The sequence below is a fragment of the Anser cygnoides genome, chromosome 1 (assembly GCF_040182565.1).
Source record: "Anser cygnoides isolate HZ-2024a breed goose chromosome 1, Taihu_goose_T2T_genome, whole genome shotgun sequence".
Classification (NCBI taxonomy): domain Eukaryota; kingdom Metazoa; phylum Chordata; class Aves; order Anseriformes; family Anatidae; genus Anser; species Anser cygnoides.
The window spans coordinates 212,745,079-212,766,715 of NC_089873.1; the positions used below are offsets into that span (position 1 = coordinate 212,745,079).

The 21,637-nt window shown below is 49.0% G+C and overlaps 1 protein-coding gene across 21 annotated transcripts in view; it reads left to right on the forward strand.

Moving 5' to 3' along the window:
• Nucleotides 1-20,130, forward strand: part of LCMT2 (leucine carboxyl methyltransferase 2) — a 35,266-nt gene extending 15,136 nt beyond the window's left edge. For 4 of the 21 annotated variants that reach the window (XM_048056080.2, XM_066990174.1, XM_066990176.1 and 1 more), the window contains 3 exons: nt 3,386-3,573; nt 3,663-3,798; nt 8,817-9,813. In XM_048056080.2, the coding sequence (XP_047912037.1) occupies nt 3,386-3,573; nt 3,663-3,798; nt 8,817-8,984 (492 nt within the window). In that variant the 3' untranslated portion in view covers nt 8,985-9,813. Of the gene's footprint in view, nt 1-1,077; nt 1,655-3,285; nt 3,574-3,662; nt 3,799-5,173; nt 5,236-8,816; nt 9,814-12,651; nt 12,862-14,490 lie in introns of those variants that run through there. The other 17 variants (XR_010828497.1, XR_010828499.1, XR_010828500.1 and 14 more) reach the window with 17 other exon arrangements.
• The last annotated feature ends 1,507 nt before the right edge of the window (nt 20,131-21,637 follow it).

The window sequence follows — 21,637 nt, forward strand, 5'->3', positions numbered from 1 at the left end:
TTCCCTCTTAGAATTGTTGTGAAGTCCAGGCTGGCCTTCTCCAAAGCCATGCTCGGAGTTTCTTAATGGCCCATGGATTAGCGATTGGAGATTTTTGGTCTATTTTATTAACTAACACAACATTTTTGGTTTAGCTTTTTAAAGATGGAGTGTATTTTAGAAATAGTGAATAGCACAATTATAGGGTGAGCTACCCATAATAATAGATCACAAGCTAAACGTGAGTGAGTAATATGATGCCTTTGTGGAAGACCTGAGCTAAATGGTGAGGTATATAACTAGGAATGTTACCTGTAAGACACGTGAATTGGTGCTTCCATTCTATTCAGTGCTCTTAATCTCAGCAGTACCCTTGCATAACACCCAAAGCTGATTATTGAGAAAAATCGTTGTGCCAGGTGGGAATCCCTCTTGGCTGATGGTGATGGGACTGGGGATAACCAGACCTAAACCACAAAGATTCAAGTGTTTGCATCAAAGGACTACACAGGGTGGTGTAAGCCAGAAGGCAGTGCATGCTGACAGCTGAGGAAGGAGATGGGAGCATTGGAAACACTGAAGACTGCAGTAGTGCCAGTACTCAGAGGAGGGGAGGGAGCAGAGTGCTTCACTGTGCACAACTAAGAATTGTGAAGATAGTGAAGTGTTGCAATAGACTGCCAAAAGAGGTAAGAAATTCTTGTCACTGCAGACTTTCAGAAATTATTAGATGACTGTCTTGCCAGATGATCATAGGTACAGTTAATAGTTAGTTACAGTTACACAGCCATAGGATAAAGGGATGGACCACATGGCCTCTTAAATTTTCTTCACAGTTTATTTGTTATGATATTCCTTTAAACCCCTTGATATTTTTTCCATTAGTGCTTGCCCTAAAGGTTTTCTTTCTGCACGTTTGTCCTGCAGCTCAGTATTTTGTCTTGCTTTTTGCTTTGAACCACTAATCACCAGCTTTGCCTTAGGAGGGTCAAGGAGAATCTCCATCCTTTACTGGACATAGAGGGTAACATGACTACTGAGGATAAGGAAAAGACTGAAGTTCTTAATGCCTTCTTTACATCTGTCTTTACTAACCAGATCACTTATCTTTGGAGTACTCAGCCTCCCAACCTAGAAGTCTGGGATGGGGAGCAGAAGAAATCCCCCACAGTTCAGGTGGAAACAGTTCGAGACCTGCTGCTTCGCCTAGACTGTCCATGGGGCCAGATGGGATCTACCTGAGGGTGCTGCAGGAGTTGGTGGATGTGATTGCTGGGATGCTTTCCATCATCTATCAGCGGTCATGGTCATCCAGAGAGGTCCCGGATGACTGGAGACTTGCTAATGTGACACCCATCTATAAGAAGGGTTGTAAGGAGGACACGGAGAACTACAGGCCTGTCAGCCTGATCTTGGTGCCAGGGAAGGTGACGGAACAGGTCATCTTGAATGCAATCACACAGCATGTGTGGGACAGCCAGGGGATCAGGCCCAGTCAGCATGGGTTCCTGCAGGGCAAGTCATGCCTGACCAACCTCATCTCCTTCTATGACTGGGTGACCTGCCTGGTGAATGAGGGAAAGGCTGTTGATGTAGTCTACCTAGACTTCAGCAAGGCCGTTGGCACGGTCTCCCACAGTATTCTGGAGAAGCTGGCAGCCCATGGCATGGACAGGTACACTCCTTGCTGGGTTAAAAACTGGCTGGGCGGCTGGGCCCAGAGAGTAGTGGTGAACGGAGTGAAATCCAGCTGGCAACCAGTCACAGGTGGTGTTCCCCAGGGGTCGGTGTTGGGGTCCATCCTCTTTAATATCTTTATTGATGATTTGGATGAGGGAATTGAGTGCACCCTCGGTAAGTCTGCAGATGACACCGAGTTGGGGGGAAGTGTCGATCTGCCGGAGGGTAGGAAGGCCGTGCAGAGGGATCTGGAAAAGTTGGGTCAATGGGCAGAGGCCAAGGGATGAGGTTCAGCATGGCTCAGTGCTGGGTCCTGCACTTTGGCCACAACAACCCCATTCAGCGCTACAGGCTTGGGGCAGAGTGGCTGGAAAGCTGTGCGGAGGAAAAGGATCTGGGGGTGTTGATTAATGCTTGCCTGAACACGAGCCAGCAGTGTGCTCAGGTGGCCAAGAAGGCCAACGGCATCATGGCTTGTGTCAGGAGTAGTGCAGCCAGCAGGAGCAGGGAGGTGCTCGTCCCCCTGGGCTCTGCTCTGGTGAGGCCGCACCTCGAGTGCCGGGTTCAGCTTTGGGCCCCTCGCTACCAGAAGGACATCGAGGCCCTGGAGCGTGTCCAGAGAAGGGCTCCGAAGCTGGGGAAGGGCCTGGGACACAAGTCCTGTGAGGAGCGGCTGAGGGAACTGGGGGTGTTTGGTCTGGAGAAGAGGAAGCTCAGGAGAGACCTTATTGCTCTCTGCAACTGCCTGAAAGGAAGGGGTGGGGAGCTGGGGGTCGGCCTCTTCTCACAGGTAAGTAGTGATAGGGCGAGAGGGAATGGCCTCAAGTTGCGCCAAGGGAGGTTTAGGTTGGAAATGAGACATTTCTTCTTAAAAAGAGTAGTCAGGCATTGGAATGGGATGCTGAGGTGGCATCACTGTCCCTGGGGGTGTTTAAGGAGAGGTTGGACTTGGTCCTTAGGGCCATGGTTTAGTGGGTGACATTGGTGGTAGGGTGATCATTGGACCACATTATCTTGAGGTCTTTTCCAACGTTAATGATTCTATGATTCTATAATCCATGTGTTTGTAAACTTAAGGTTCACAGGTGTGTCTTGAACAGAGAGCAGCGTGCAAGAAGGAAAACAAAGTTACTTCTAATAAATGTGCAGAAATAAAACTCTATAAAGGCTGAACAATATTAAATAGGAGCCAGAGAAATACTGAAGACAGCGTAGATGGAAACACTTCTATGTAGCCATCCTTAGAGGAAACCCCCATGTGTGCAGCTTGAGGGTTTTTTTATTCTTCCCTATTTACTCAGGCATATAATGATAGGACAAGAGGGAATGCTTTTAAGCTAAAAGAGAGTGGATTTAGATTAGATGTTAGGAGAAAAATCTTTACTTGGGGTGGTGGGGCAGTGGAACAAGTTACCCAGAGAAGTTGTGGATGCCCCATCCCTGGAGGTGTTCAAGGCCAGGCTGGATGAGGCTTTGGGCAACCTGATCTAGTGGGTAATATCCCTGCCCATGTCAGGGGGATCAGAACTGGATGATCTTTAAGGTCCCTTCCAACTCAAGCCATTCTATGATTCTTTGATTCTCTGATTCTACGATTGTGCTTATTCAGTCTGTTCCCCTCCCCAGCTGTACCTATCCTATGGCAGGAAGGAAAGGAATATTATATCCCACAGGAGACAGAATGGGAAGAGAGGCAACCTTCAGGCTTGGACTTATGTTTTCTTAGATTCCTGTTGAGGGTCCAGTACCAGAAGGCCGTCACTCTCACAGTGCCTGTAGTTGGAAAGGAGGAGTGCTAATTGCAGGAGGTCTGGGAGCAGCTGAGCAGCCCTTAGGTTCAGTTTTCTTTCTGAGGGAGGCTGAACACGGCTTTCAGTGGCAGACAGTAGAGACACACCCTCCTCTCATCCCAAGGTAAGTAGAAGGTGTTCAGCAGTGAATCCTTGGCCTGCCTCTTGCTGTCTCTCATTATTAATGGAGTTAATCTAATTTTGAACTCACAGGTATTCACATACAGCTCACGTGCATGATGGAAAACTTCTGCTTGTTGGCGGAGTGTGGCTTCACTCATTCTCTGTGCCAGGCATCACCGTCATTGACTTAATAACTGGTCTCTGCTTGGACTACGCAATTAATGTGGTAGGTACTGAATTTTTTCTTTCAGGGTAAACAGTGTTGTGTGAAGGAAGGTGGTAACTTCAGGGCCTTTTCTTGAAATGGAGTAGGGAATGCAAAGGAGTCAAATTTGTGAGTGGTAGAATTTGAGATTCTACCTGTTTGTTGTAGAATCAAATTCTGAAGTGCTTTGACCAGCCTTGAGAACATAATCGTCTTAAGAGAGGGAGAGTCTGAGTGTGCAAAAGACAGAAGGGCAGAGAGCGGCACTATTTCAGACTGGGAGCAGAACTGAGATGTGCACAAACATAGCAATTTCAGGATGTCAGTGGATGATGAGAATAGATAAAACCAGAGCCTCAGTTAGTCTTTACGGAGGTCTGTGGTATTAGTTCACTAAAAACTTCACAGTGGAAATTGCTGTGTGCTGTAGCTGCTGCCTGAAGTACAAGAAGAAAACAGCATGGAAGTACTGGAAACTCCAATTAAATATAAGACAACTTTTTGCTGTAAGGGTGATTGAACATTGGAACAGGTTCTTCTGAGTATGGAGTCTCCATCCTTGGAGATAATGCAAAACCTGACTAGGAAAGGTCCTGAGCAACTTGCTGTAGTTGAGCCTACTTTGAGCTGGGGTGGTTGTACTAGATGATACCCAGAGGTCCCTTCCAACCTCAACTTTTCTGTGATTCTTTTCTGTAATTCACTGGAAAACAATCATAGAATCATTCAGCTTGGAAAAGACCTCAAAGATCATCTAGTCCAACCTTTAACCTAGTACTGACAAGTCCACCCCTAAACCATGCTACTAAGTTCTACATCCGGACATTTATTGAAGACCTCTAGGGATGGTGACTCGACCACTTTTCTGGGCAGCCTATTCCAATCCCATATAACCCTTTCTGTAAAGAAATTTTTCCTAAGATCCAACCTAAGCCTCCCCTGGCACAGTTTGAAGCTATTTCCCCTCATCTTACCACTTGGTGCTTGGGAGAAGAGCCCAGTCCCAACCTCGCTACAATCTCCTTTAAGGTAAATATAAAGTACAATAAGGTCTCTCCTGAACCTTCATTTATCCAAGCTAAACAACCCCAGCTCCCTCAGCTGCTTCTCATAAGCCTTAATCTCTCAAACATAGGACCTGATCTCGTCTCAGTCATACAAGTGTGCTTGTTACACAGCAGGATTTTGTCATAGTCTGGGCAAAACTTGCCTAAATCTGAACCTGTCTGTGTGAGTAGCCCTCATCTGTGATAATACTGGCTGGAGAAAGCTCCTCTTGCTTTAAAAGCTTTTATTTTTCTTTTACATAATGTAACAGATTTCCTGAGAAACCAAGGATAGGATCCACATGTACAGATGAAACTGAAATTTGTAACAGATTTGTTTTTTATGATAGGCAGTATGAAGACATCTGGCTGACATTGCAGCTTTTTCCATAGCAATGATGATGGTACAATGGTAATGAAGTTTTATCTAAAATAATAGAGCTATATAAAAAATATAAGATAAAATTTAATGTATATGACATCTCTCGTATGATTCTGTAATGTATGTGACCATGGTAACTCTGTGCATGGCTACTTTAAGCATGTAGAGAGTTACTAGCCAAAAACTTTTGGCGCCGTCACCTTCTAACACGTGTATAAAAGCAGTAATACTAATAGTATCCAGTACTGCACAGAAAACCAACGTTTCCAGTCTTTCAAGACTCGGGACCAATCTACATACGCTACACAATACTGTCAGTACTTGAGAACAGAACTGGTAGGTTCTAAAGCCTACAGATTTGCGCCTAAGTCAAGCCAAACAATTCATGAGCAAAAACAGCTACCGATCTTTCTGCATCCATGTTATAGAATTGCAGAATAACTGAAGTTGGAAGGGACCTCTGGAGGTCATCTGGTCCAAACCCTGCTCAAGCAGGGCCACCTATAGTCACCAGAACCAAGTCCACTTGGCTTCTGATTATCTCCAAGGAAGGAGACTTCATAAATTCTCTGGGCAACCTGCACCAGCAATCCATCACCTGCATAGTAAAGAACGCTTCCTGATGTTCAGACAGAACCTCCTGCATTTCTGTTTGTGCCCACTGCCTCTTGTCCTGGCACTACCACAGAAAAGAGCCTGGCTCCAACATCTTTGCATCCTCCCTTCAGGTATTTATAGACACTGATGAGGTTCCCCTGAGCTTTCTCTTTTGCAGGCTGAACAATGCCAGCTCTTTCAACCTCTTCTCATAGCAGAGGTGTTATACTCTCATTAGAATCCTTGTGGCCATATGTTGTACTCTTTTCAGTGTGTCCATGTCTCTCTTGTACTTGGGGCCCCAGCACTGGACCCAGCACTCCGGATGTGGCCCCACTAGTGCTGAACAGAGGTGCAGGATCACCTCCCGTGACCTGCTGCCAATTCTTTGCCTAATGCAGCCCAGGATACCTGGCGCTTTCTTTGAAACAAGGATGCATTGCTAGTTCATGTTCAACTTAGTGTCCACCAGGACCCCCCAGGTTCTTCTCTGCACAGCTGCTTTCCAGGTGGGTGACCCCCAGTAAGTCTTGTGGCCTGGGGTTGTTCCTCCTCGGGGCAGGACTTTGCACTTCTCCTTGATGAGCTCCATGAGGTTCCTGTCAGCTCATCTCTCCAGCCTGTCCAGGTCCCTCTGGATGCTAGTATGCCCCCCTGGTGTATCTACCACTCCTATCAGTTTTGTGCCATCTGCAGGCTTGCTGAAGATGCACTCTGCCCCATCATCGAGATCGTTAGTGGAGATGTTAAATAGGATTGGACACAGTGTTGACCTCTGTGGTAGAATGCTAGTTATTGGCCTCCAGATGAACTTTGTGCCACTGATCATCACTGTCCGGGCTTGGCCATTCAGCCAGTTTTCAGTCCACCTTACTATCTGCTCATCTAGCCCATACATCACCAGCTTGTCTGTGAGAATCTTATGGGGGATAGTATCAAAATAAGATAAGAGGTGATCTGAGACAGCCAGCATGGCTTCACCAAGGGTAAATTGTGCCTGACCAATCTGGTGGCTTTCCACAATGGAGTGACTGCATTGTTTGACAAGGGAAGACTGACCGATGTCATCTACCTGGACTTCTTCAAGGCCTTTGACACAGTCCCACATGACATGCTGGTCTCCAAATTGGAGAGGTATGGATTTGATGGGTGGACCATTCAGTGGATAAGATGTTGGCTTGAAGGTCACACCCAGAGAGTAGTGGTCAATGGCTCTATGTCCAAGTGGAGGCCAGTGACGAGTGGTGTACCTCAAGGGTCTGTCCTGAGGCCACTACTATGTAGTATCTTTTTCAATGACATAGACAGTGGGATCGAGTGCACCCTCAGCACATTTGCAGTTGACACCAAGCTGAGTGGTGCGGTTGATACGATAGAAGGAAGGGATGCCATCCAAAGGGACCTGGACAGGCTGGAGAAGTGGTCCCATATGAACCTAATGAGGTTCAACAAGTCTAAGTGCAGGGAGCTGCACTTGGGCCAGGGCAATCCCAGACAGGAGTACAGACTGGGAGAAGGACTCATTGAGAGCAGCCCTGCAGAGAAGGACTTGGGGGTTCTGTTGGATGAAAAGCTCAAAATGAACCAGCAGTGCGTGCCTGCAGCACAGCAGGCCAACTGCATCCTGGGCTGCATCAACAGAGGTGTGACCAACGGGTTGAGGGAGCTGATTGTCCCCCTCTGCTCTGCCTTGTGAGGCCCCAGTCGGAGTACTGCATCCGGGTCTGGAGCCCCCAGCACAAGAAGGAGGTGGAACTGTTAGAACAGGTCCAGAGGAGGGCCACAAAGTTGATCAGAGGGCTGGAGCACCTCTCCTATGAAGATAGGTTGAGAGAGCTGGGGCTGTTCAGCCTAAAGAAGAGAAGGCTCTGGGGGGTGACCTCATTGTGGCTTTTCAGTACTTAAAGGAGGCTTATAAAAAAGATGGAGAGCTACTCTTTGTTCAATCAGATGTTGACAGGACGAGGGTGAATGGTTTTAAACTAAAAGAGGGGAGATTTAGATTAGAGGTTAGGAGGAAATTCTTCATTCAGAGAGTGGTGAGGCACTGGCACAGGTTGCCCAGAGAGGTTGTGGATGCCCCATGCCTGGAGGTGTTCAAGACCGGGTTGGACCAGGCCCTGGGCAACCTGATCTAGTTGATGGCGTCCCGCCTATGGCAGGATGGTTGGAACTAGATGATCTTTGAGGTCCCTTCCAACCCAAGCCATTCTATTATTTTATGGTTCTGTGAAAAGCTTTACTGAAGTCCATGTAGACAATATCCACTGATCTCCCCTCATTTACCAGGCCAGTCATTTCACTGTAGGAAGTCATCAGGTTGGTCAAGCATGACTTCCCCTTGGCGAATCCATGGTGACTACTCCTGGTGATTTTCTTATCCAGTAATTATAGAGGCCTGGAGAGTACGAAGACATTCTCTCATTCAGAACCACTGAACTGCAAGTTGTTCAGTGAGTGGAGTATCTTAGAAGAGTACATCATGGTTTCCTTGCTCTTACGTTCTTCTCTAGGAATCTGTTTTTGTCCATATTTGTAGTTGGTGTAGTTGACTAAATGGTCACCCATTGTGATTGTCCTTAACTTTTTAATGAAGGTATCTATATGAAGTATCTCTATAGCACTGTATGAGGTATACATCTGTTGAAGTCCTGTATATTCAAAGATTACTTCCGAAGTCTGATCCAGATTGGTGGAAGCAATAATTGGACCAGAATTTACCAGGTGCCTAAGTGGTGAACTTACTCCATTTCCATTTGCTCCCTAGTATGGAAAAAAAAAAAAAAAAAAAAAGTCCCACCCTAAGATGTTAGATTTCTGAGTCATTAGAGAAGCTACTAGTTCTCATTCCCATTCTGAATTTTGAGTACTTTGTCCAGACATCCTACTCCTCTATGTCCAATTCCCCATCTTGACCTTTGTGTACCTCTCCAGAATGTGACTGGCTGGTGTCCCCCAGACTACACAGGCTTCTGTTTCAGGCTAAGGACTCAAAATCTCCTCTTTCTTTTCAGGAGCATTTGGAGTGGCCATTAATGCTGCATAATCATAGTAGTGTTTTTCTGCCAAATGAAAAGGAGTTGTTGCTTATTGGTGGTGGTGGGAACTGCTTCTCCTTTGGGACATACCTGAACCCAAAGCCCGTCTCACTGAGCCTCAGAAATATTCTGACCAGCCACTAATTGGGACCAAACAGGACTGAACAGTGCCACTGCATCATGGTGAGACAGCTATTTGCTTGCAGATCCAAGAACAGAATGTTACCACAAAGGTTTTCTATCCAGAATGCATTTGTAAAGGTGGACTAAGGAGAAGGGTTTAGGAGGTAAAGTTATGACAAGCATGCATACTTAATTGATTTTTTTTTAATTTTATTTATTCTTTGTTTTGCTGCAAATGAAGTGTCCCAGAAGTAGCTCTGTGGTGGTAGCTGTAGCCCTTAGAGGTAAAATGAGGACCAGTGCTGTGTTGAAAAGGGACGTAAGTTTGCACAGAGCTGACTTGGAAGTAAAGTGAAGCCACTGAGTTAAAAAGCCATTGGAAATATGCAGCCAAGCATAATTAAATAAGTGAAACAGAATGTGTCATAGGTCATATTTGAACATTTCTAAAAGTCACACCAGAGAGATGAAGGAATTAATTATACCTCTGCCTCATCCTGTGAGACCACAAGCCATTGAGTAACTGTAAGCTGGGATTCTCAGGAGACATACTGAGAGTCTTGGGTTCCTTCTCTGCTTGCCCCCCCCAAGGCCTTACGGATTAAAAATTTTAGGTTTAATGTTTTTCCCTTTGAAATACCAAAAGCAATATTGAGACGCCTACTTCTGGTGTCTCTGTTGGTAATAGCTGCATACTTTCGCACTTGTCCTCGTGACTTTCCCTTTCAAATACTGGTAATGCAGAGACTGTTAAACAGTCATCTCTGCTATGGTGCGTTTTGTTTTTTACTTCCCCAAACCAAAAATGTCTTGAGCCAGTAACAGTAAAATTTCTATTACTTTCAGTCGTCCTTGTCGTCACAGTTGTGCCTCTGTTGTGCTCCTTGGCCAACCCTCTTGATCATCCTTGTCCTGCTCCCTGCCCCCTGGGTGGTTCTTCTGTCCCTTTGCCCCGCTGTCTGTCTGTTTTCTCTCTCGCTGTTTGTGTCCTGCTTGTGCCCTTTTCCTTAATTTTGTTTCCTCCTTCTGTGCCTCGTCACAGCCTGTGGCCGCAGGAGGCAATGGTTCCCCACGGGATGGATGCAGAGATGGACAGAGGGAGGGATGCTGTTTTATGCCCGAGCCCCGTGGCCCCCCAAGGGAAGGGGAGAATGTACGGGCAGGGAGCCCCACTGCAGCCTCCCTCTCTCCCAGTAGTCCTGTGCACAAGTTAATAGTTTGCCTTCTGGCTTGCACTCCCATCTGTGTTTGTAGCCCTGTGTCCAGTGGCCATCGCCATGTCTGTGGGTGCAGGTTCCGTAGCAGGGTGGGTGCGGAGGGGGCAGGGCCTTGGGGGTTGACCCTGTTTTCAGCGGCCGCGGGAGGGGTGTTGTCGTGGATGCAGACGGCCCCTCTGGGTGTAGAGGTCATCTTGCCAGGGGGCTGCAGGCTATGGGGCCAGCGGGGCAGGAGGGTAGCGGGGTGAAGGAAGGAGGGCGGTTAGGCCTGTGCTGTCTTTGTGCCCTGGGGCAGGTGTGAGGGGGGGGGCTGGGGTTCCCCGGTGAGGAAGAGGGGAAGGGAGAGTGTCAGGGAGGCTGGGGCCCGCAGGATCGGCGGCTGGGGCAGAGAAGCAGCCGGCGGTAGGGGGCAGCCGCGGAGCAGGAGCGAGGTAGGGGCGCCAGGCTGGCCGTGGCGGGGGGGCGCAGCGGGTCAGAACGCCCGGGGCTGGCTCCGGGGCATCAGCGGGATCAGGTGGCTGTGAGCACCGTGCCCCGCAGCATGCCGGGAGTTGTGGTCTTCGGGCTCCGGGCTTCCGGTCGGCCACTTTGGTTTCCGGAGCTCGCCGGGAAATGTAGTTTCGCGATGCCGCTTGGCTTCCAAGCCGGGAGTGGCACTGGGACAGCTAGGATGGGCAGTTACTTCCTCCACGCCAGTGGAGTGGGGTGCCTTCTCTTGCCGTTCCCGTGTGGTTTTCCGCGCAGCTCCCGCTGCTTCTCTTAACGAGCAGACAACCAGGGAAGCAGCGCCTGCCGTTCCGCTTTTGTGCATGCGCAGAGCAGGCTGACTCGGCGCCGCCGCAGCGTCTGATGTCACCTGCTGGTCGAACTGCGGTACTGCAGGCGGAGAGGAGCCGCAGTGACGCTTTGCTCTCTGCTCCCGTCTGCTGGCGGAATGCGGGTACTGCAGGCAGTGGCGATGCGCATGCGCTGTAGCGGAGCGTCTCTCTGCTCCCCCCTGCTGGCAAGTTATCGGTACTGCAGGTGGAGAAGCGCCGCGCATGCGTTGTAGCAGTGGCCAGGCCTCATGCCCCCAGCATGGCGTGAATTGTGGTCTTTGGGATCCGGGCTTCCGGTACACCACGTTGGCTTCCGGGGCACGCTGGGAAATGTAGTTTCACGCTGCTGCTCGGCTTCCAAGTCAGGAGTGGCAAGGAGACAGGTAGGAATGGCAGTTGCTTCCTCTGCACTGGTGGAGCAGGGTACCTTTTCTTATCGTTTCCGTGTGGTTTTCTGCACAGTTTCAGCTGCTTCCTTTAAGGAGAAAACGGTTTGAGAAGCCGTGCCTAGTTCCACGCATGCGCAGAGGCAGCCAGAGAAAAAGTACCGCCGGCGGAGGGCCGGTGCGCATGCGCACTAGCGACGCATCGCCCTATGCCGCCACCTGCTGGTACTGCAGGCGGAACGGCTGTGCAGGAAACGCCCCGGGGGGGCGGGGCGGGACTACAGAGCAGGCGTGGGGCTGGGGGCGCTGTGCTGCAGGTCAGGAAGCCTGGGCTGGCTCAGGTGGGTTGGGTGTCTGTCAGCAGGTGGCGAGCAATTGCATTGTGCGTCGCTTGCTTTGTAACATCCCATCAGCAGCAGCAACATCCTTATTATTACTTCCCCGCCTTTTCTGTCCAATTAAACTGTCTTTATCTGAACTCATGAGCTTTGACTATTTTTTCTTCCCAAGTCTCCCACGGTGCTATTTGCTCTAGCCACTTGCCAGGTTAAGCCAGAACAAGAACACAGATGGGAAAGAGTAGAATGCGCACCTCCTCATTTGGCTTTCAAAAATAAACGGACTAACAAGTTACTCTAGTGAATGGTTTGGGGTTGATTGGGCAAGTTCTTTGGACTTAGGGAACTTGTCAGGATTACTGGTCTTCTCTTTCTAATGTTATTTTTCGTTATACTCACTGCAAACCCTTGCTGAATTTGAAAAAGTTACAGAGAGGTCACCTGTGATGTCTTTGTGTATCTCTGGAAAGGGGGATGCATTGCATGGAGGTGCGACTCTTTCTGTAATCTCTTGTCAAAAACTTTCTGGTTAACGTGTTCTTCAGCCTGTTGGTTACGAATGTCCTGCAGGGGTGTCTGCCATTCCCACAATAGGGAGAGCTGCAGAGCGGGTACCGAGTGGGAAGGAGCTTCAAGTGACAGCTGATGTCACCGTTAAGAGTACTGTGGGAGCGGACGGGGACAGGACGTGGAAGGAGAACTTGATGAGAAGGAGCTGCTCTGGAAGGTGGAGGTGGGCAGTGACCCGAGAGCAGCAAAATACACAGGGAAAGATGCAGGGGGGAGGGAGATGTTAGGAGAGGTGGAGCAACTGACAGGAGCAACTTTTCCCTTTCCTATGGAGGGAGATGATGATCTGAAATCTGCCGTAAAGAAATGCTTGCTGTTTGCCGTTCAGGCTGTAAAGTCACTTGTCTTCCTGATAACAGCTGCATGCACGTGGCGTCGCAGGCTGTGACTGCCTGGGCAGGGATCTCTCTGTGTGGGGTGGCGAGTCCCTGGGAAAGCCATCATCTGCTGAAAGAAAGCCTGGGAGTACTTCTCAGAAGAAGCCTTCAACGTATGGGAACCCCCAACTTGTGCGCTGAGCATGCAAGACAAACATCCGTGGCATGAAGACTGAGGACAGCTTCTCAGAGGTAAGTAGCTTTCCCTTTGTTCCCCTGTCCCCTCAGGAGCCCTCCTTACGCTCTTTGTGCATGCTTGAGGCCTCCAACACTCATTTTTTCCTCTACTTAGCATTCCTAGTCCCTGCCTTATCCTCCCCACCACACACACTTCCCAAGGACCTGCTCAGCAGTAAAAGATGGGGGGCTGGGGTGGATGTTGGACTCCTTACTTTACTTTGCTTTTGCTGTACCTGTTAAGCTGTCTTGACCTCAACCCGTGCTGTTTCTTGCTTTCGCCTTTCTGATTCTCTTCCCCCACCTGGCTTGGAAGGGGAAGTGAGCAAGGGTCTGCCTGGTGCTCAGGGACGTCTGGGGCAGCTAGCCCACAACCTTTTGATAAATGCCCATGTTTTCTGTTATTCTTAATTTTGAAAATGTTTTAATGAAACCATGCTTAGGAATATGCTTTAAAGTCATGGAGGTATTTGTGCTTTGAGAAAAAAGTTGCACCAAGTTCTTAAACACCTTCAGAAAGGGCTGTGACTTTCCTAGTCAGCTTGGGTGGCAGTCACCAGCAAAACACGAGCACACGGGCAACTTGGACCTTGGATGCAAACTGAAAGGTGTTTCTTAAGTATAACATACACTCCCTTATAAAGTTTATCTGTTGTCCTGGTTTCACCTAGGATAGAGTTAATTTTCCTCCTAGTAGCTGGTATGGTGCTGTGTTTTGGATTTAGGATGAGAATAATGTTGATAACACACTGATGTTTCAATTGTTGCAGAGCAGTGCTTGCACTAAGCCAAGGACTTTTCAGCTTCTCGCTCTGTCCTGCCAGCAGGCAGACTGGGTGTGCAGCAGGAGCTGGGAGGGGACAGACCCAGGACAGCTGACCCAAACTGGCCAAAGGGGTATTCCATACCATCTGACGTCATGCTAAACAATTCATGTGGGGAGACTGGCTGCTTGGGGATAGGCAGGGCATTGGTCAGCAGGTGGTGAGCAATTGCAATGGGCATCACTTGGTTTGTACACGTTATTATTAGTAGTACTATTATCATTATTACTATTATTTTCCTTTATTTTATGTCCTAATAAACTGTCTTTATCTCAACCCACAGGCTTTCATTTCTTTCTAATTCTCTCCCCCATTCCAGAGAGGGAGGGGGGAGGGGGAGTGAATAGCTTTGTGGTGCTTGGCTGCTGGCCGGATTAAACCACAACACCTGTCTAGCATCAATTAGCCTCTACTGGGTTTTCCCAAAAGGACTGGGATTAAACAGTGGGCGTGTGCCTCAGCCCTGCATAATTTTGTTCTGCAGCAGTAATTTCTTGTTCTGTGGTTAAGTTTTCCAGTAGCTTGTATTTTGCAGAAAGCACTTAGAAACTTATTTAGGTTGCTTCCAAACAAGTAAAGAGAAAGTCCTTTTACCTTTATAGTAGGGCTGATTTTCCCTTAGGCTAGAAAAGATAGTAAGATACCACCAGATAGTAAGCTACAAGCTTTGTTAAGAGATGACCAAACGTACTGGGGCCTTCTTAAAAACAAACAAAAAACAAACAAACAACAAAGGGGCAACCTCTGCCCTAAATTGTGAAAACGCATAAAGCTTTAAGTGTGTTTTTTTTTGTTTTTTTTTTTTTGTTTTTTTTTTTAGCTTCAACATCAGCCCTGCTCCGGGAAGCCGTGCCTGCCGCTCAGCTTCCGCGCATGCGCGGAGCTGGCCGGCTCAACAGCAGCGAGAGGCGGGCGGCACTGAAGGGCCGGCGCCGCACATGCGCAGTAGTGTTCCTGCCCGCGGCAAGATAACAGCGCCCTTCTCTGGAGCAGGAGTCGCGCCAGGCTTGGGCTCGGGCTCGGCTCAGGACAGGACGGGATGCCGAGGCGGGGTGCCACGACGAGGTTGATGGTCGGGGCCGTCCCGAGATGGCGCGCAGGGCAAGGCGGCGGTCGGGAGCACCGTGTGGTCGGCGGTTTCTGGGGAAATGGCCCTTGTGTGGGCGGGGGCCGCGCCAGGCCGGGCCAGACTAGACATGCTAGGGGGACTGGCGGCCAGGGGGAAAAAGCGGCCTGAGGCGGCGGCGGGGACGGGGAGGAACGAGCAGCGAGAGGTGGCAGGGTGGTGTGTGTGGCAGAGTCCCCGCGGGGTTGGGTGGGCTGCTCCATCTCGAGGCATGCTGGGAGCTGTAGTCCTGTGCTGCCGGGCGGCCATGTTATTTCCAGGGCACGTGGCTGCGGGGAGGTCTTTCCCTCAGCTGGGGGCAGGTCGTGCGCGTCGGGAGGCACGGGCTCCTGCAGGCTGCCTGTGTGGTTGCCAGCGGTAAGACGAGCGAGAGCCTTTGGGGGTGCCTCCTGGGAGCATCTGTCTGGGAGGGGTGGGGTTGCAGTGGTTGGGAACAGGTCCTTGGTGCATTTGATTGTTGTACTGTGTCTCGGAGGTTTTCCTCTCCCTATTTCTGAAAAACAGTTCTCTTCTTTCTCTGCAGTTCACCATGGCAGAAGCAGCTCCCCGCCGCTAGGACTCCTGTGAGGTTTGTTGATGAGCGAAGGTGACACACTGTGTAAAATGAGAAAAGCTGCAGCTGATGTGCTGCAGTTACAGGTTTCCCAGGAGAAAGAGCAGCCTGTCTGTCCTGACAGCAACCTTGAGGTGAACTCCAAGTGTGCTCTTAATCTTTGTGTGCCCCAGGCTCAAAGGCTTAATCGAATTTGCAGGACTGTGAACTGCTCGGAGCTGGGAAGTGCAAAGGAAAGCTGTGTAGTGCCTGCAAAATTGTAGTAACTTCTTAGAACTAGAACTAGTTGGCCTGTCAAACTCTGTCTCTTTGTTGCTCAGTCTTTGGTACGAGAGGCTAAAATTTGTCCCACTTCAGCTTTAAAAATTATCATAGAAATAAACAAATGCTTGTAGGGCTTTCCAGTATGGTAGTTGTGGTTGGTCAAGAAAAACTTGTGAGGAAATTTCTTTTTATCTATTTATTATGTCCAAAGAGTTTAGCTTGAACTGTGTGCCATAAAAGAGGTCTAAGGCACATATTGAACAGCAAGAGAAAGCAAATTTGCTGGGTAAGCACTGGCTGTGGCAAATTTGATTGGGAATTGAGTGGCTGGGGGTCTTTCCAACAGAATTCGGTACGCAGACAGAAATGTGACCTTTGAGGTCCTTGTCTGTCTGCCATTGAAGCTGTGGCATTTGACCTATAACTGTATGGAGTTGCTGTATCCTAGAGGGATAATAGAGACATCCCTGGTTCAACTTTTACCACAGTCGTTGCAGTGTTTGTTGCTATACTGCTTGGCTCTTCTGTAAAGATGTATAGCTGGGGATGCATTATCTTAAAGGTGCTGATGTTCTCCATCATGGGTAAAGCAGAAGACTTTGTGGCTAGAGAAGAATGGCATGGACATGTTACTTCTCTCTCTGTTGCATGTGAATTTCAACAGCTCGTATAGCTGTCGTGTTGATGGAACTCCTGGAAGAAATTTTGGAAAAGTTTATACTTCTTAAAAATTATACCTCTCTTGAAATTCATTTTTTAAAGTATTCTTTCTGCAGACTCCTGTCCGTGGTTTAGGTACTTGATTTGCATGAAACAGACCCAGACTTTTCTATTCAACAGTGTCCAGATTGAACTTCCCTGTAGTCGTAGAACAAGAATTATAAATGATGCTTTGCAGATTAAAATCTCTTGGTTTCTACGAGGGTTAACTTGCCAAAATGAATAGGAAGTAGCCAAAATTTCAGTAAAGACACTGAATAAAAGGTCTTCTCAATAGGAAAAGAGCTTTGCAAAACATAAACTGTGTTTCCAAGGGCTCCCTATGTATTAGTTCTCTAATTGTAGGCTTTGAGTGGTCCCCTCGGGTACAATATTGTACAAATGTTATGCTGCAGACAGTACCTTAGCTTACTTTCCTTAACAGCCTGGGTTACTTGTACTTGCAGAAAATTTACTTCAGCGTCAAATAAACAAACAGGGAAACATCCCCAACTCATGCCAGTAGGACAATCTCCTTATGGCTGGTAAAATCCAAAAATTGTATGATGCTTTGAAGAACTTAGCTATTTAGGAGAAGGGTTATATCCTGTTAGGCAACAGGTTTTTGATATTGGTTCCCAGGCCCCCCCCCATGCATTTAGAAGGAGGCAGTCCTTAAGCCAATGCAATCTAAATGGATCTAAACTGTAGGTTGTTATTTCCATATAATACAAATTAATGTATTTTTTTAAATTGAGGCTCGTGTGTGTTTGGCTTGTCCCGATAGCTGGTGTAGTGATCGGCACAAGTATTTTTTGGTCACATGACCAATATTGGATTTGTCCCTTGGTAAAGGACCACATCCCGTTATGTTCAGCTTTTCTTTCTTACCGTGTCTTATTTATTTTTTTCTGAAAGAAAGGGTGGATTTTTCATTGATCTCTTTGTGAGAATATCAAATCAGGTTGCAGTACATATTTATAAGCAAGTAGGCTACAGTGTGTACTGGACAGTATTAGAGTACTATTCTGCTAGCAGTGGAGAGCCAGATGAAGATATCCACAGTAAGGGCTTGTTCTGCCTCAAGTTGAATGGAAAGATTCTGATGTTAAGCATCCCAGGGAATGTTTCTAGGACAGTTTTTATAGGATAAAAGTTCAGATGGTTGTCAATGAATGGGATTTTGTTTGCTCTTTTAGATAGATATTCCTTTTGAAGATCACATCAGTTACAAAATGTTACCATGAGGTTTATACATTTTGTAGCATCTGTAGCAAAATAAACAGGCAGATGAATAAATTAGCAGGTACAAATACATATTATTCTATAGATAAGATTAAATAACATGCAGTTACTTCTCTGTTTCATCTTTCAAAGCATGTTCTTGCTGAGTGCCTGAGCTTTCTGCTCACATTATTGAGGAAAGGAATGGCTGTGCCTCTTCCCCCCTCACCCCTCTTTTTTTTTTCCCTCTTTTCCCTCGATAACAGGGACTTAAAATGTTTTTCTCAGGTGTCCAAATGAAAATTTTAAAAAATGGTAATGGTCAACACTGACAGAATTGGGTTACATTTTCAAGGTAAAGGGTAAAGAACGTGGAAATTTCTAGTATGTTAATGTTACTCTGTTAACAAAACTGATGTACTAGCTGCTTAATATTTCAATTTTTTGTTTCCCTTTAAGTATTCTCCACAAAGGCTTTTGTGGACACGTTGTGTATCTTTTCTGTTCTTCCACTATTCATTTGGTATGAAAGATTATGAAATACAAGGGCTGTGGACAACCATCTACCATTGTTGCAGATGCACCCCTGTGTATTCTCTTGGTTGGGTGACAGCTGAGCCTCCAGATTCTTACAGAGGAGGAAGCCAGGGGAGAGAGCGAGCGAGAAGCGTCTGAACCGTGAAATCCTCCTGGCGGCGCCCAGAGTGGGAGCTGCGGAAAGTACCAGGTCCCTGGGGCTGTGTCCCCCCTGTTCTGCATCCCAGGCTGCCTTTGCTCCCCTTTCTATCTGCAACCCTTCCCTGTCCCGTCTCCTCTTAGCCCGTCTGTCTGTTTGACCTGCTTTTCATTCCTCTTCCCTGTCCTGCTTGTGTGCTCTCTGTATGGCCCACTTCCCATCTGCATGTTTTACTGCGTCCTGCTCCCTGTCCCTTTTCCTCTGTGTTGCTGCCTTTCCCAGGTTCTTTCTTCTCTCTATCCTGCTCCCCTCCCCCACTTCCCCTTCCTCTCTCTGCTCATCCTAGGCTTTTCTTTCTCTGTCCTTGTCGTTCTTTTCCCCACTCTGTCCTTCGTTCCGTCTTTCTCAATTACACACCAACTCTCCCCTGCTAATGTGTCACTACCCACATCTGCCCTGCTCTTTGTTCTTGTGGTCCTTCCGCTCCTTGTCCTACCCGTCTGCATGTCTCTGTCCCATGGCCTCTGCCATCGTGCCATCAAGCCCTCTGTCCAGCTTGCTCACCTTTTTCTTTCTGTGCCCCTGTCCTTCTTCCCTTCCCTTGACGCTCTTTTGCCGTCTCAACTCTGCTGCACACTGCTCTCTCCTTTCTCATCTCTGTCCCATTCTGAGACCCCTCAGTCTCAGTGCTCCGGTGTTCTCCCCCTGCCCACTCCCTCTAAGAACTTCTCAGTTCTCCATCTCTCAGTCCTGTTGCCCCAGCAGTATTTGATTTTTCTCAATCTTTCTTTCCTGCTCCTTAGGCTCTTCACTGAGAGGGTTGTTGCGCACTGGAACTGGCTCCCCAGGGACATAGTCACAGCACAAAGCCTGTCAGAGTTCAAGAAGCGCTTGGACTGTGCACTTAGTCATATGGTCTGAATTTTTGGATAGACCTGTGTGGAGCCAGGAGTTGGACTCAATGATCCTTATGGGTCCTTTCCAACTCGGGATATTCTATGATTGTATGATTCTATTTATCTCTCAATTTCTTTCTGTCAGTTTTTTCCCACTTTGTCTACCTCTGCTTTTCTGTGTTGTTACATCCTGTTCCGCTCCACTGTTTCGATTGTGCTTCCTTGCTCTCCACCCCTCTATTTCAGTCCATCTGTTGTGCTCCCTGTCCCCTTTCCCAGGCAAACCCCATGTCCCTGTGCTGGCCTTTCTCTGCACCCCAAACCCCCCGTGATTCTCTCTCTCCCCCTCTTTCTCGTGCCTCCCCCCCCTCTATTCCTCTGTCCCAGTTCCCATCCCTTTCCTCATCTTTGTCTGCCTCAAAGCATAGCCCAGCTGTTCCTTTGCTTACTTTTCTCTGTCACTCTGTCCTGCTTCCCCTGCCCCTGGTGTTTCCTGATACACCCCTCCCTGTCCCTGTGTTTATTCTCGCTTCTGGTCCCTCTCTGTTCTGCTTCCTGTCCTTGTCTTTTCTGTCTCTCTCCCCGTGCTGTTCCCTATTTCCTCCTTTCTCACTAGACCCCCATGTTCAGCCTTTGACTTCCTTTGTCCATTGCTCGGTCTTTCTGGCCATTGCAGTTGTGCCTCTGTTCTGCTCCCTGTCCAATCCTCTTGATCATCCCTGTCCTGCTCCCTGTGTGGTTCTGTCGCTCTGCCCTGCTGTCTGTCTGTCCATTTTCTCGCTGCTTGTGTCCTTTTTCTTTGCCCTTCCTCCTTTTGTGCTTCAGAGCCCATGGCTGCAGGAGGCAACTATTCCCTACGGGATGGATGGACAGAGGGAGTGAAGCTGCTCGATGCTGGAGCCCTGTGCCCCCCCCCCCCCCCCCAGGGGAAGGGGAGAATGTATGGGCAGAGAACCCTGCCACAGCCTCCCTCTGGGGAGTCCTGCGCACGAGTTAATAAAGAGTTTGTTTTCTGGCTTGCACCGCTGTCTGTGTTTGTGGCCGTGGGTAAGTGGCCATCCCGGTGTTGGTGGGTGCAGGTTCCATAGTGGGGTGGGGGGGAGAAGGGTGCAGAGGCTGGTACCCAGTTCCTGGAGCAGGGCCCCAGGTGAGGCTGTGGGGGCTGATAGATGCGGACTGCTCCTTGGTGTGTGGGGGCCACCTTGCTGGGGGGCTGCAGGCTGTTGGGCCAGGGGAGTGGGGGGAAAGCAAAGGCAGCAGTGGGGTAGCCCTGTGCTGTCTTTGCTCCCTGGGGTAGGTGTGCTGGGGCTGGTCTATATGGACGGAGTGGTTGGCAAGCGTGGCCAGGGCTGCTTCTGCTTGCAGGGGAGAGGCAAGGGTGTCAGGGAGGCTGGGACAGAGAAAGCCTCTGGCGGGGGTGCGGAGCCGCGGGGCGGGGGAGCAGGGCTGGCCGCGGGTTTGGGGGCGGGTCACAAAGCCCGGGGCTGGCTCCGGGGCTGGCTCTGGGGCATCCGCATCCGCAGGGTCAGGTGGCTGTGAGCACCGTGCCCCGCAGCATGCCGGGAGTTGTGGTCTTTGGGCTACGAGCGTCCGCTCAGCCACGCAGGTTTCCAGGGCAAGCCGGGAAATGTAGTTTCACATTGCCACTCAGCTTTCGAGCCCACAATAGCACGTGCGCAGTTCGGAAGGGCAGTTCCTCCCGCGTTAGTGGAGCGGGGTGCCTTTTCTTGCCGTTTTCGTGTGGTGTTCCGCGTGGTTCCCGCTGCTTCCCTTAGCGAGCAAACAGTCTCGGAAGCTGTTGCTGCAGCTCTGACTCCGCGCTTGAGCAGAGCAGGCTGGCTCGGCACGGGCGCCGGGTGGCTACCTGGTGCCACCTGCTGGCCGAAGGTCGGTACTGCAGGCACAGAGGCGCAGAAGCGGTCTGCGCTCTCTGCTGCCACCTGCTGGCCAGGAGTGGGTACCGCAGGAGGAGAGGCTTCTCGCATGCGCAGTAGCGGTGGCCAGCCGTCGTGCCCCACAGCATGCCGGGAGTTGTCGTCTTTGGGTTCTGGGGTTCCGGTCCGCCATGCCGGTTCATGGGGCATGCCGGGAAATGTAGTTTTGCGTTAGTGCTCGGCTTCCAAGCCAGGAGCGGCACGTTGCTCTGGGCAGTTATTTCCTCCCCTAGACAGCGTGGTGTGCGTTTTTTGCTGTTTTTGAGCGGGTACTGCAGGCTGAGCGGCACCGCGCATGCACGTTAATTTTTCCTGAGAGTGATGTTACTATATTGATTTTTTTTGGCATGTAATCTGTTATGCTCCTAGATTTTTCTTCCTGTGTAAAAGAAAGATTTGAGCTAATTCCAGTTGAAAAAGTTTCAGTTACTTGCTTGGTCATATTGTCCTTTCAATATTCAAAGCTGAAGCAAAAGCATGGGGATTGTTGCTTCTAGAAACATCCCAGTTCTCTCGTCTGCACTCTGCATGCTGTTGAGCTAAGCTAGGAAAAAAAAAAAACAAAAAAAAACCACAGCCGCTGCTCCTCCTGCTG